At 35.5% G+C, this 13,420-nt stretch overlaps 1 protein-coding gene across 8 annotated transcripts in view; it reads right to left on the bottom strand.

Annotated features, from left to right (window-relative positions):
- Positions 1 to 13,420, bottom strand: part of ABCC9 (ATP binding cassette subfamily C member 9) — a 152,099-nt gene that overhangs the window by 18,599 nt on the left and 120,080 nt on the right. For all 8 annotated transcript variants that reach the window (XM_066264640.1, XM_066264658.1, XM_066264631.1 and 5 more), the window contains one exon: positions 9,673 to 9,775. In XM_066264640.1, the coding sequence (XP_066120737.1) occupies positions 9,673 to 9,775 (103 nt within the window). The remainder of the gene's footprint in view (positions 1 to 9,672; positions 9,776 to 13,420) is intronic.

Consider the following 13,420-nt stretch of genomic DNA (forward strand, 5'->3'; position numbering starts at 1 on the left):
ACATACATCATAAAAAATTGCAATTTACGATATTTGGGCTGAAATAGGAGCGATGCATTTTTCCATTATATGCATGCAGATATGGGTTCAGAGATGTTAAACAGCATGCCAGAAATTAAATTGCAATTTGTGGTACAATCAGGGTCAGACATAGAGTTTACTTTTTTCCCCCTCTTTCTACTTCATTGTGTTACTAGACAAGCAATTATTTTTAACTTGAAATCTTCTACCTTAATTTTATGTGTGCTTGTGTCAGGGTTGTGATTAGTTCTCTTGAGTGCTAAGGCCCCTGTGGAAATTTGCCTCTACTTATTTGCTGGAATTTGTATCTGAACTTTTGGTCAACTATCTGGGCTTAGAGTCTGGGACATTAAATCTCCAGAATACATGTAAATAAGAATAAGGGCTATATTTGCTCATAAATTAGAAGTGAGGGCATGTCTTAGAGTATCTGAATAGTCTATGACTCAGTGATAAAATATTTTGTAAAATTTAAAAAATTTCATTAAGGTCTCCTTTAAACTCAACATGTATCCATTTGCTAACAACTTCTTTCATTCCCATTTCTCAGCATTCTTAGTATTCTTATTACTTATCATTCACAAAAGAAATCTCAGCACTTATCATACTAATGTATCATATTTCCTAGAAGCAGGCATGAGTGCTTTCTAGAATTATCTCACTGATGATGGCTTTCTTTAGCTAGACACATCTCTGATTTCTCAAAAAAAAAAAATAAGTAGTAACTATATGTTAAGACTTCAATGATGGTGATAATGTTCAACATGAAGTAAAAAAAATTTCTCAAATCAACTCAGATATGGGCATTTTTGCCTTTTTTTTCATAACAGTATAGAGATCAAACTATTAGAGAGCCGTCAATAATCCCAGCCTCAGAATCATTGGCATGAAATATTCAAAGTGATAAAAAGTGAGGGCCTTACAAACAAGAATATTGTATTCAGCAAAGCTATCATTTATAACACTGGGGAACAAAATTTTTGTTGCATCCACAAAAACACTTGTTCTTACCTAATTCGAGCATGCTGATCTCAAATCTGACATTAGTTTTTCTCTGTAAGCTACAGTTTTTTTGCAATTCAAGATTTTAGGTTTTCATTTTATTATAAAGTTTTCAACATTTAGTTTAACATAATGAAGTAGAATATCTTCTTGGGCATCATCTTTGTGAAAATATAATTTATATAATGCAATAAATACACTAATACACTAAAAGATAAGATTGCATCAGAATTTGTCTACAATTTTGAAATAGAACATAGTAAAACACATTTTAATCATAAAATTTGTGCAAAACTTATTTAAATTCTATTCAGGCAAAAGTTTGCATTTGTAGCTCTTTCATTTGTGTACTTGTTGAGGACAATCTCATTTGATGCTCCAGCAGTAGCCTGCTCATCACTAACGCTCCAAGATTTTTGGGAAAGTTATCAAGGTGACTGTTCAGGAAGCGAATCTTAACATTCATGTTACATCCAATGTTGCAGAAAGCCAACAGCATCCTTTGAACCAGAAGTTCATAGTTTTCTGTTTTTTTTTTTGTTGCCAAGGAAGTTCTTTGTAACTGCCACAAAAGACTGCCATGCTGCTTTATCTTCCTTATTCATCTTCCCGGCAAATTCTTTATCACGTATGAGGGTTCGAATTTGAGGTCCATCAAGTACACCTACTTTTATCTTCTTGAAAGATAAGGCAGGAAAAGCAGAAATAATATGTTGAAAGCATTCACGTTCTTTATTCAAAGCCTGAACAAACTGCTTCATTAAGGCAAGTTTGATGTGAAGTGGGGGGAAAATGATCCTATCTAGATTAACTACAGGTTCATTCACAATATTTTGCATCCCTACTTCCAGAGCTTTATGTTTCAGCCACTCCTTCTGTGTCCAGTGTTTCTCCCAAGCTCGGCTGTCCCACAAACACAGAAAGCAAGGATACTTCGTGAAACCTCTCTATTGTCCTAGCAGAAAATTTACCATTTTAAGATCCACACAAATGATCCAGTTATACTCCCCATACTTCAGAAAGTCGAGGACAATTTTTATGTCATTATAATCTTCTTGCAGATGAGTTGAATAACCAATTGGAACTGCTGCATAAACATTACCGTTGTGTAGGAGAACACATTTCAGACTTCGTTTAGAGCTGTCAAGAAATAGCCGCCATTCTGTTGGACTGTAAGTGGTAACACCTAGCTGGCTGAGAAGACTATTGATATCATGACAATAAACAAAGTGTTTGTCTTCGGAAAAAAAGTCCACAAATATTTGTTCATGCTTTCTGAAATGGGATACTTTAGCTGACTGGTGAAGTACATTCTTTTCTTGAAGCCTGGAGGCTAATAACTCAGCTGCTTTCTTTGATAGGCCCAAATCTCTTACTAAGTCATTCAATTCAGGTTGGCTAAACTGCTGAGGGGTTAATGACTGCTTGGCATCAGAAGAAGACCCTTCAGATTCTACAACCATTTCCTCATGCATCTTATCAAAATACACTTGATCAACATGTTCACTTTCTTTGTTCTCAGAAGAAATAAAACTATTGAAAACTAGAACTGGGAGTGTCTCAGAGTGTGGGATAGGTCATATTGCTGAAGGAATATTAGGATATGTGATCATATGCCATTTTTTTTCTTGCCGATGCCCTTTGTATGAATCAGACAGAAATAACAGTCCCTGCTGTGATCCTTAGGTTCATGCCAAACCATGGGAATACCAAAAGGCATTCCTTTGCATTTTCCTTTTGTCCAGTCATGAAGCATTTCCTCACAATTATGACATACAATATGAAGAGCCCAATTCTTGTCTTGATCGCCAAGGGGAACTTGAAAATAGGCAATATATGCATGTGTCACAAATGATGAAACATTGCGCCTTTGACGTTGAAGTGTATAACAGCCACATATATAACAGAAGGTGTCAGAACTATTCTTACATTTATGCCTACTCAAAGAAGCCATGATTCAATCTTAAAATAAGAGGGTGTTTTTATCAGATAATATTTTACATTTAAAAACAACTAAAATGATATAAAAGTGATGTTTGTAAAACATTAATTGTCTTGTGGTTATGTTCAATCCAAGAGTTGTTGCCCTTTAACTCCAATTTAAAAACCAATGCATGCCATTAACTGTAACAAAAAGAAATTAAAATTGTGTAAAAACTAGAGCATGAAACAAAAAATGAATTTCAGATTTGAAATCAACGATGCAGAAATATATAGGAATAGTTCTAAAACCTCATGCAACAGAAAATGAAAAGAAAAATTGTTTCCCAGTGCAAAGGATAGATAAAAAGCTTCCACAAGACAAAAACAAAAGTTCATTGCCACCAAACCACTGTCATAAGAAATATTAAAGGAACTCATTTAAGAAGAAAAAATAAAGACAAAAATATGAATAATAAAATAGCAATAAATACATATCTATCAACAATTACTTTAAATTCAAATGGATTAAATGTTCCAGTCAAAAGACACAGGATGGCAAACAGATAAGAATACAAGACCCCTACATATGCTGTATATCAAAGACTTTCCATCAAAAGACACACACAGACTGAAAGTAAAGGGATGGAAAACCATATTGCATAAAAATGGAAACAAAAAAAATCTGAGGTAGTAGTTCTTACACCAGACAAAATAGACTTTAAAACAAAGGCTATAACAACAGACAAAGAAGGACCCAGCCATTCTACTTCTGGGTATTTATCTGAAGAAACTCAAACAATAATTTAAAGAGAAATATGCATACATATAGTCATTGCAGCATTATTTAAAATAGCCAAGATATGAAAACAACATAAGTAGTGTCAAATGGTACTAGATTTATCAGGCTTAACTCTGTTCTTTTGTTTTTTTTTTAAAGTAATTTTGTATTTTTTCAATTACTGTTTACATTTAATATTTTTATATAAGTTTCACTCGTATGACATAGTGGTTAGACAATCATATACTTTACAAAGTGTTTCCCCTGATATTTTCAGTACCCACCTGGCACCATACATAGCTATTACAAAATTATTAACTATATTCTCTATGCTGTACTTTACATGCCCACGACTATTTTGTAACTATCAAACTGTATTTCTCAATCCCTTCACCTTTTCACCCAGTCCTCCGTCCCCTTCTCCTCTGGCAACTATTGTCTGTTCTCTGTGTCTATGAGTTTGTTTCTTCAACTCTGTACTTTCCTAAGATGGCTCTTTGGGACCCCTAGTCTACCATCTTCTCGGCTTGCTGCCTTTCCAAATAAAGTCACTTTCCTTATTGCCTGTCATGCAGTGAACAGTATGAGCTTGGATTTGGTTATAATAAGTCCAAGAAAACAAGTTAGTACAAGAAAATACTTGCAGCAAAGTCCTTCTGGCTTGATATAAGAAAATATGCCATTGGCTTCTGAGAAATTATCCCATTATCTTGTTTTATTTTCCTCCACACATTTAGAGCTAATAAAATGATGGTATTTGTTTATTTGTCTATGTGTTCACTGTTAACCTATTATCACTAGAATTTAAGTTCCATGAAGATAGTCTTTGAACGTTTTCCACTAGTATCTCCAGCAACAATAATAATGCTAAGTACATTTGTAAAGGTTCAGTAATTCTTTATTGAATAAATGACTGAAGAATTTCATCACTTCATAAAACATTAACTGAATTTTTATATGAGCCAAAAATCCTCTAAATCAAGACTACTGAATTTTTTAGGACTCTTATGAATTATTTAATTTTTCACTAATTCCTTCTCCAGACTTTAAGAATTGAACATGTAAGAACATTAATATGGTGGGAAGTCCAATACAAAGTTTTATGATATTTTAACCCCCCACTTTGAACTGTAATATGATTGTATCCTAAAATGCTTTGCTATGTGTACATGTTAGGGATTTATTGCTTTCTTAAAGTGAAAAGCACTCTTACTTTGAGCCATGAACTTTATTATTCAGTTCCAAATTCATGAAACTTTGTGTTCTACATTACAAAAAACAGATCTGAATAGGATTAGAATAGAACAAGGCCACATCTGAGATACTAAATTTAATTTACTATAAAATACTTATATTCTGAATTCATCCATTATATAGAACTAAATCATAGATTCAACTAGATGATAATTTTAACTATTTTCTATTGTATCAAAATGGCAGTTCTGGTAATACATAGATAAAATTTAACAGGAAAAGAGAGAAAGAGATTGAGAGCATAATATGTTTCATTTTCTTTATATTTATATTTGTATTAAGCCTATAGTCTAATTTTCATTTATTTAGACCCAGTGATTATTTTGTTATTTAGTATGTCTTAGAAGTCTCTGATACCACTGAGTGTCTGGGGGAATCTATTAGAGCCTCCAAATGACAAGATCAGGGCTCACCTGTTTATCATGGCATTAGGAACACATGAAAAGGCTCTGTGCTGTTGCACAAAAAATCCTCTAGTACAAGCTCACCCTGAAGACTATTTTTACTTTAGCCTGTGGATTCTAAAGACTTTAAAAAAAATATTTTTTGGCTTTCTGATGTGGTTTTTCTTTTATCCTCTCACCACACAGCAAGACAAAGCCTTGGAAAGACAGCCTTTAGATAGAGTTACACAATTTTTGCAAATGGAAACACCGATGCCAAAGAACTGGAACTGTTTAGTGCAGAGGGATGAACAGAAAATGCTGTGCTGAACAGAAGAACATAAGCAGCATTCAAAGGTTAGGACGCAGTGACACTGCACACAACTGTGGCCCGCTTCACTTGGCTCCCAGAGGAGAAACACTCCCTTCTGTGACCAAAGCAACCTGGGTGGTCCCAGTCTAGCTACTTTTCCACCCGCCAAATTATTTTATTCTTTTCAAGTCGTCCGTTTTTGATTTGAGCGTGTTTAGACCTTCATTATTATTATTTTTCCTATTCAAAATGAAAATGGTGGGCAGGGCTAAATCTTCCATCGGGAAAACCATTTACTCAGAGAAAGGGAACAACTTGTATCATCTTAACTATTACTTAACAGGACCAGGGAAGAGGTGAAAGCCATGTATTTAGAAAAAAAATTAGATAATAAAAAAAAAATGAGATGGGGCTTAGGGATTGTCCCAAATTCAACAAAAGGTGTTTTTACTCTGCTTTCCCTGCCTGCCTTATTCTTGAGATTTTCTGTCCATAGAATTCAGTGGCATTGCTAAGAATGTTAGAACTGCAAATGAAGAGAAGCAAAAGAGGAAAATGACCACAGAAAGCTAAAGTGTTCTCCTCTTCTTCTCCATTAAGGTGATGAGTCCATGAATTAGAGTTGAAACCCCCAGATCTGTGTCAGGAAACTCTACTTGCCTCTTCTGAGTCATGTCCAATGCCTCAAGCCCCCTCATGCCAGTTAGGTTGTGTTTCTGTTCTGGAAACGCCAAGAATATTTGCTATAAGCAGATATTTTTGTTAATTTACTGAGTAATACAGCAAAAGGGGTTATGTTAATACTGTGGACAAGATCAATGCAGATTCATTGGCCCAAGTAAAAGTTTTCATTACTTATTTTTTCACAGTGACTTACAAGGCAGAGTATGTTCAGCTGTGAGGTTCATAGAACAGTTCACACCCTAGTCTCTTAGGACCTGTATCTCAAAATTTGTATTTCTGACACAAGATTTATTTATTTCAAATTGAAATTTATTTCAACTGTATCTCCAGTGATATGAACATGTCCACAGGACCACAGTAGTAATGAGGTCATTTATATGTGTACAATTGAGAGAAAGGTTATTTCCTAATAGGAGTCATCTACTTAATTTATTCAGCATTCCTATTGTGGCATATGTTCTTGGATTATAGCTTCTATATTCAAATAAATAGTTTAATATTCTAGTATTCCAATTATTCTAGTTCTGATGAAAACTCTCAATGTATTCAGAAGAACAGAAAGTGAATCTGACTGGTTTTAAGTTGTATCTCTAAGATTGTTGGGATGTGTGTGTACGTGCACACACACGGATACATGCACTTGCACACACACTCTGCACATACCCACATAAACTTATGCACACATAAATACAATTGACAAAGAAGACAAATAACACACAAAGGATTTTGGACCTTGACTTTTGTCAGTAAGTATGCCTGAAACTGCAATAAATGAACAAGTTTCTTACAAAAATTTACCTTTGTTCATCATAAATAGGAGCAAATGACTTCTTCATTTTTTTGTATTGGTTTAAAGTAGGGTTCTGATAGTGAGACTAGATAGTAAATCGTGAAAATATTGTAATACACAAAAAACAAAGAAAAGACAAAATAACAAAGATATTATAAGGTAACGAATGAATGACAGATTGTGTACTTCCTGTTGAAATAGCAATATTTTCTTTAGATTTCTACAAGTGGAACTAGAATTCTTTTACATTCTGATAGGTCTGACTGCCTTTTTCTGTGGGGGTTAAAGTAGTGGCCTGTGAGTCAACCTAAACTCACTCTGAATCTGGCTGCTGTTCCTTTCTAATTTTTCCTGACCTTCCCTTTCTTGGCAGTCTGGAGGCTCTACTATCGTGCATTCTGGCTATGAAGGCAGAGCAGATGGTTTGCTTGAAGACTCTTGTTAAACACTTGTCCATTAACCTGACAGTAGGAAGTGCTAAAGAGCAGAAACAGGAGTCAAGTCAGACACTCACCTCCAAGCCAAAGCAAACCACACCTGCCGACTAAGAAAATAATACTTCCAGTTTAGGAATATAACATACAAAGGTAACTATACTGCTCACAAAAATTAGGGGATATTTTATCACTTCATACTGCATTCATTTTGAAATGTCCCCTATTCTTTGTGAGAAGTATAATAACATTTTTCTCTTATGAATTTGGGACCTTCTTTCATTAGCTATTACATCATTAATTTTGTTACTCAGAGATAATTTTTTTTCCTTAGAGGAAACATTTAAACAAATAAACAGATGTTTTAAACAAAGATTTAGGATCTGGCCAGAATCTAAAAATAATGTTTTGGTTTTGTTATAAATCTTGAAAAACTTTTTATCTGCTTTTATGTTATCTATAGAAATTCAGAAGATATTCACCCAGCCCCACAGCTATCTGGAAAAAATTTCTTATCAACAACTAATGTTTCTATCTAAAATTTTTGAAATATAAATTTTTGAAAATTTGAAACATAATTGTGTTATGTCCTGAATAGTTTTTACATATCTAATATAGTGGTAGAGAATCTCTGTAAACTAGTAAGAAATCAAGATGAAGTGAGGGGTCCAAGATTCCATATCAATCTGTATCCATCCATCAACTCAGGTTTTAACTTAGGCTCCTCCATTTCAACCTTACAATTTTTATCATCTGCCTTCTCAGGTCTGTTGAGTTTTGAAATAAAGTGTACATAGAATAAGGATGCTTAATCACCAGAAGTGAGATTCTTGCAATAGTACCAGTAAGCCTCCTTCTCTTCCTTACAAGCTAATAGATAATTAAAAAAAAAAAAGATTGCAGAAAACTCATCATTATAACCAAACTAGTTATCTGTACTGCAGATATACAGACCAGTCTGCAAACTATAGTTGATCCCTGAATATCACAGAGGTTAGCAGTGCCAACCCTCCACACAGTTGAAAAACTACATATCACTTTTGACTCCCCAAAAACTTGACTACTAATACCTTCCTGTTGACTGGAGGAAGCCCTACCAATAACATAAAGTCAGTTAACATAATTTGTGTATGTATTATTACATACTGTATTCTTAAAATAAAGTAAGTTAAAGAAAAGGAAATGTAATTAAGAAAATCATAAGGAGGAGAAAATACACTTACAGTATTTATTGAAAAAAATCTATGCATAGTGGACACATGCAGTTCAGGCGCATGTTGTTCAAGGGTCAACTGTTATATTCCCTTCCCTTCTGAAACTTATGTCTTATCTAGTTACTCCACACTCCTGTTTGTTGATTTATGAATCATTTGCCAAGCCAGGTACTGTTTCCATTCATTTATTCATCCATCCATCTACCCATTCATCCATCTATCCACCCATCCATTTAAAAGACATTTGCTGAATGCATTTTCTATTTAGGTAACAAGGGGATTTATAATATTATTATTTTTTTCCTAATATCCCCATAAGGTACATATTTTTATTCCTATTTTATAGATGAGGAACTGGGACTCAGATAAATTAATTTGCCAGACTAAGTCTGTAAATGCCAATGCTTGTGCCTGTTCTCCCACTACAAATGACAGAAGAAGGCACTAAATGATTAATTGCAGTGTTAAACGTTTTCTGTTAACATGATCCTCCACTGACTTAAAACATAAAAAGTCTCCATCTCTTCCATGCCTGTCAAGCTGAGTGAAGGAAATGAGTACATTTGTTCACTTGTCAAATTTGCTCTTTTGGAAAAAAAAATTGAAGTTATACAAATATTTGCCATTCCATTAACTTATGTAATTTAGAGACTAATGAACACAGAATGAATTTCTGCTTTTTGGGCTATTTGTCTTGCCATTAACTAGCTCAAACATTACAACAAGTTTCATCTGCAACATAAACAAACCTGAGTTATTTTTAAAGTGCAGAAAATGTGAAGTTAGTCCTGAATCTCGAGGTAGACTTTTACAACTGTCTCCCTCTTTTCCTTTTCTCTGTTTGGTTTCCATTTCAAAATCATGAAATGAACGTACCGTTCTGACCTCTAGCCATCTGTTGGCAGCTGAGAGAAATAAGTAGGCAATATTGTTTGTGTCTGTCAGTTCCAGCATACGCTGCTTAAATCTGGTTTCATGCCTGCAAAAAAAAACCCCAAAATATTATAATGTTAGTCACACGATGGGATAAACAATAAAGAACAGAAAAAGTCACACTTACTACTACACGATTTACTCAAGAAGGTGACAAACGAATGGGATGAAATGACTAGTGAATGACTGACTCCTACTTCAGAATGAAGGCCAGCTGCTGCTGCTCTGTGGGATTCTCAGTAGAGATGGTGTGGTCCCCTATTTCCTTCATTTCTCAGACCTCTTCTATGAAATGGAATCTTTTTGATGACAAAGTCCTATTAAATGATCATTTCCATACATTTCCACATAATTATTGTAGTCATGGAAACAAGGTAACGACTCTGTTACAAGGGCCTTACACAAACCAAAGTAAGTTGTCCCAAAATGCAAAATACCCTACCACCTTTTTGTTGAGTTTACTTTTCCAAATAGCACACTTAGAGTTGGGTGGGGATGTTGGGTGAGAATGAGGGGACACGGGAATCTATGCATTTGTAGCAAGCAAAGTCATACTTTTAAATTTCTTTTTTTGCCTGATGTTTCTGGGAACCAAAAAAGGAAAGTAGGAAACATGTAAAGGAAACAGGTCTTTGGAGATGGCTGAGATTCTTAGAAGAATTAGGCATTTTAAATATCTTAGGCTTCAAAGGTCTAAACTATTTGTAAGGACAGTCACTGAATGGAAGAAACCCTTACTTTTTGGTATGTACAGAGTTCTATGAAACGTACAGTTTAGATCAGGGGTCTCAAACTCGTGGCCCGCTGAACAATTTTGTGCAGCCCGCAGACTAATCCATGAAGTTCAAAATATTTTGGATAAAATTAAGTAAGCCTAGGGGCCTACTTGTATTTTTCATTTCTCTAGCATCCTAGCTAGATATTAGCTTAGTTAACAGCAGTTGTGATGCGAACTACAGTTTCTGGTCGTTTTGTGACACTGAGTAAACTGCATGTACGATTGTGCTTGTTGTACTGATTTTTTTTTGTTTTCAACTGCAGTGAGAAAAGTGTTGCATAACAGTTGCCTTTTGTAGACCTAGTGCAGCCCGCTGAACGGCTGTGATCTTGCTCTGCAGCCCACATGCTGAGTTGAGTTTGAGACCCCTGACCAAACTGAGGTCATTCTTTGTGAATAATATAATCAGACCAAATTTTATGTAATTTGTGCTGTAAAAACTTTTTTTTTTTAAAGAGATGACCTTTTTTTCTTAAGATGAAATATAACTTTTTTTTAAAGGACTTTATTAATTTTTCAGAGAGAGAGAGAGAGAGAGAGAGAGAGAGAGAAAGGAATAGAGAGCAAGAGAGTGAAGGGGGAGGAGCAAGAAGCGTCAACTCCCATATGTGCCTTGACCAGGCAAGCACAGGGTTTTGAACTGGCGACCTCAGTGTTCCAGGTCAACACTTTATCCACTGCGCCACCACAGGTCAGGCATTTTTTTAAAAATATTTTTTATTTATTCATTTTAGAGAGAGAGAGAGACAGACAGACAGAAAGGAAGAGCAGGAAGCATCAACTTCCATATGTGCCTTGACCAGGCAAGCCCAGGGTTTCGAACTGGCGACCTCAGTGTTTCCAGGTCAACACTTTATCCACTGTGCCACCACAGGTCAGGCTGTAAAAAAACTTCTAATAAAAATTATATCCATTCAAACATATGAGCTACTGTCATAGCAACTCGGGACACATGGTGATAATTTTTTTTTTTAATCACAAAAACTGTCTCTTTTTATATTTAAATTAGTTTCCCTGAATAACAGAAGCAATGGAAAGCTGGACATATAATCAAAATAACTGGCTGAAGGTTAGAGGAAATGCCAAATCAAAATGTGGTTTACTCACTCTCTGTGGCTATGGGTGGTCTTATGTAGACCTCCTGTCTACACATCATGTTTGCAAGGAATAGACAAATTTCATCTGACAGCCCAGCAGTGATCCTTGCTTGATAAAAGACTGCCTGCCTGCCCCAAGTCCCCTGAAATGTTCAAATCAATTTGTAAAACTTTACAATAAACTTTTACTGTGTTGAAGAATGAAGAAGTCTGGGTGGAGTGTTCACTTGGCCCATGAAACTATCCATACAGGCCAATATAAAGCAGATACTTGGTATCTGTCCAACTGACCTGATCACTCCAATATGCCAAACCATATAAATCAGATAATTGAGTGAGACAGTAACATCTGATCTAAAATAATCAAAAGATTCTTCAATCAGAGCCAAATAATTACCTCACTTTGAGTTATGTAGCTTTGACCCAAATGCCAGGCACAGAGGACCTGTGCTAAAAAGCAACACACTGAGACAGGACCAACCTGTCCTAGGAACATCCCTACCTTTGTAATGACATTTTAAAAGATGAATAAAGTGAATACTTGAAAATAAGATGGTTCATAGAGCCATGGGATTTTCTGAGATAGTGAATTTGAACTGTAAAGAGATGTATCCACGTAAGGGCCACTCTTTCTGTACTTGCAAAAGGAGGCAAAATTTTATCCATTCATTCAGAAACATTTAGCAAGCACTACCTCTAAGTAACACATTAGAATAGACATACAAACAAGACATGACTTCTGCCCTTGAGGGGCCCTTTATTGGTGAAGGAGGTAAACAAGGTATTAAAAAGAGAGGTTAGTTATAAGAGCCCTACCTATAAAGTGCTACATGAACATATAATAGAAGGGGGTGATTTACCTGTCCAAGGATCAGGGTGGTAGAGAATGGGGTGGAGGAGTGGGAGATAAGAAGAATTAAGCAAGGTTTCATGGAAGACTGAGAGATTGTTCTGAGTAAGGTTTTAAGGGATGAGTTGAGTTTTTAGCTTTACAAGGCAGAACAAAGCATTGGAAATAGGGTGAGCAACATGAACAAAGGCACAGAAACAAGAAAACTCAAAAATTTCAGGGGTTCGAGACAGGGTATTCTCCCAAGAGGACTGTGGTATGGAGAGACTGGAGGGGAGGCCAGTTGGACCAATGCCAGTGGACTGCATTTTAGATAAACATCAAACACTCCCTCCTGACAAAGTGTTTTGTCTGGGACTCTTCTTACTCTTCCTTTGGTTTGGGGATATTGTTTCAGATACACTCTTAAAGAGTTTGTAAATGGAGCTGGCAACAGTCTGAAGCCGCAGTGAGAAGGGAGGGGTGGAAATGCAGTGAACATTCTTTCTCTGTGTTTCTATTTGGCAAGAAACCTGCTGTTTTCCTAATGGAAACTTTGACACACTCCGTCTGTATCTTTTCATCCACATCCAGCTCATCTTCTGAACATTCTTAAACCTTTATTCTGTCAGACAAAAAATAATAGGAAAGGTCACTGAAATCTCACTCTAATTTAACTGTGATAATTTAATGGTAAAACTTATGGAGGGAGTTGACTGCTGTATGTGAGTACGCCACGAACCCTGAGTGCAGGGGAGGCAAAGCAGTCTAATCAGTAAATACTAACTTTCCAAAAGAGCTGAAGGCTCTGGGGACTCTGGGTAGCTTGAAAGAAAAAGAAGTAACGAGTGGAAAAGAATGTGTTTGATTCTGCACCAAAAGTATCAAACGTAAAGATTCTATAATTATATTCATGATAACAGGACCATCACCATATTTTAAAACTTCCGTTGGCTTAAGAATGCTGATGTTTGTGGTATTTAACAT

This window comes from Saccopteryx bilineata, chromosome 1, assembly GCF_036850765.1.
Source record: "Saccopteryx bilineata isolate mSacBil1 chromosome 1, mSacBil1_pri_phased_curated, whole genome shotgun sequence".
In the NCBI taxonomy this organism is placed as follows: Eukaryota; Metazoa; Chordata; class Mammalia; order Chiroptera; family Emballonuridae; genus Saccopteryx; species Saccopteryx bilineata.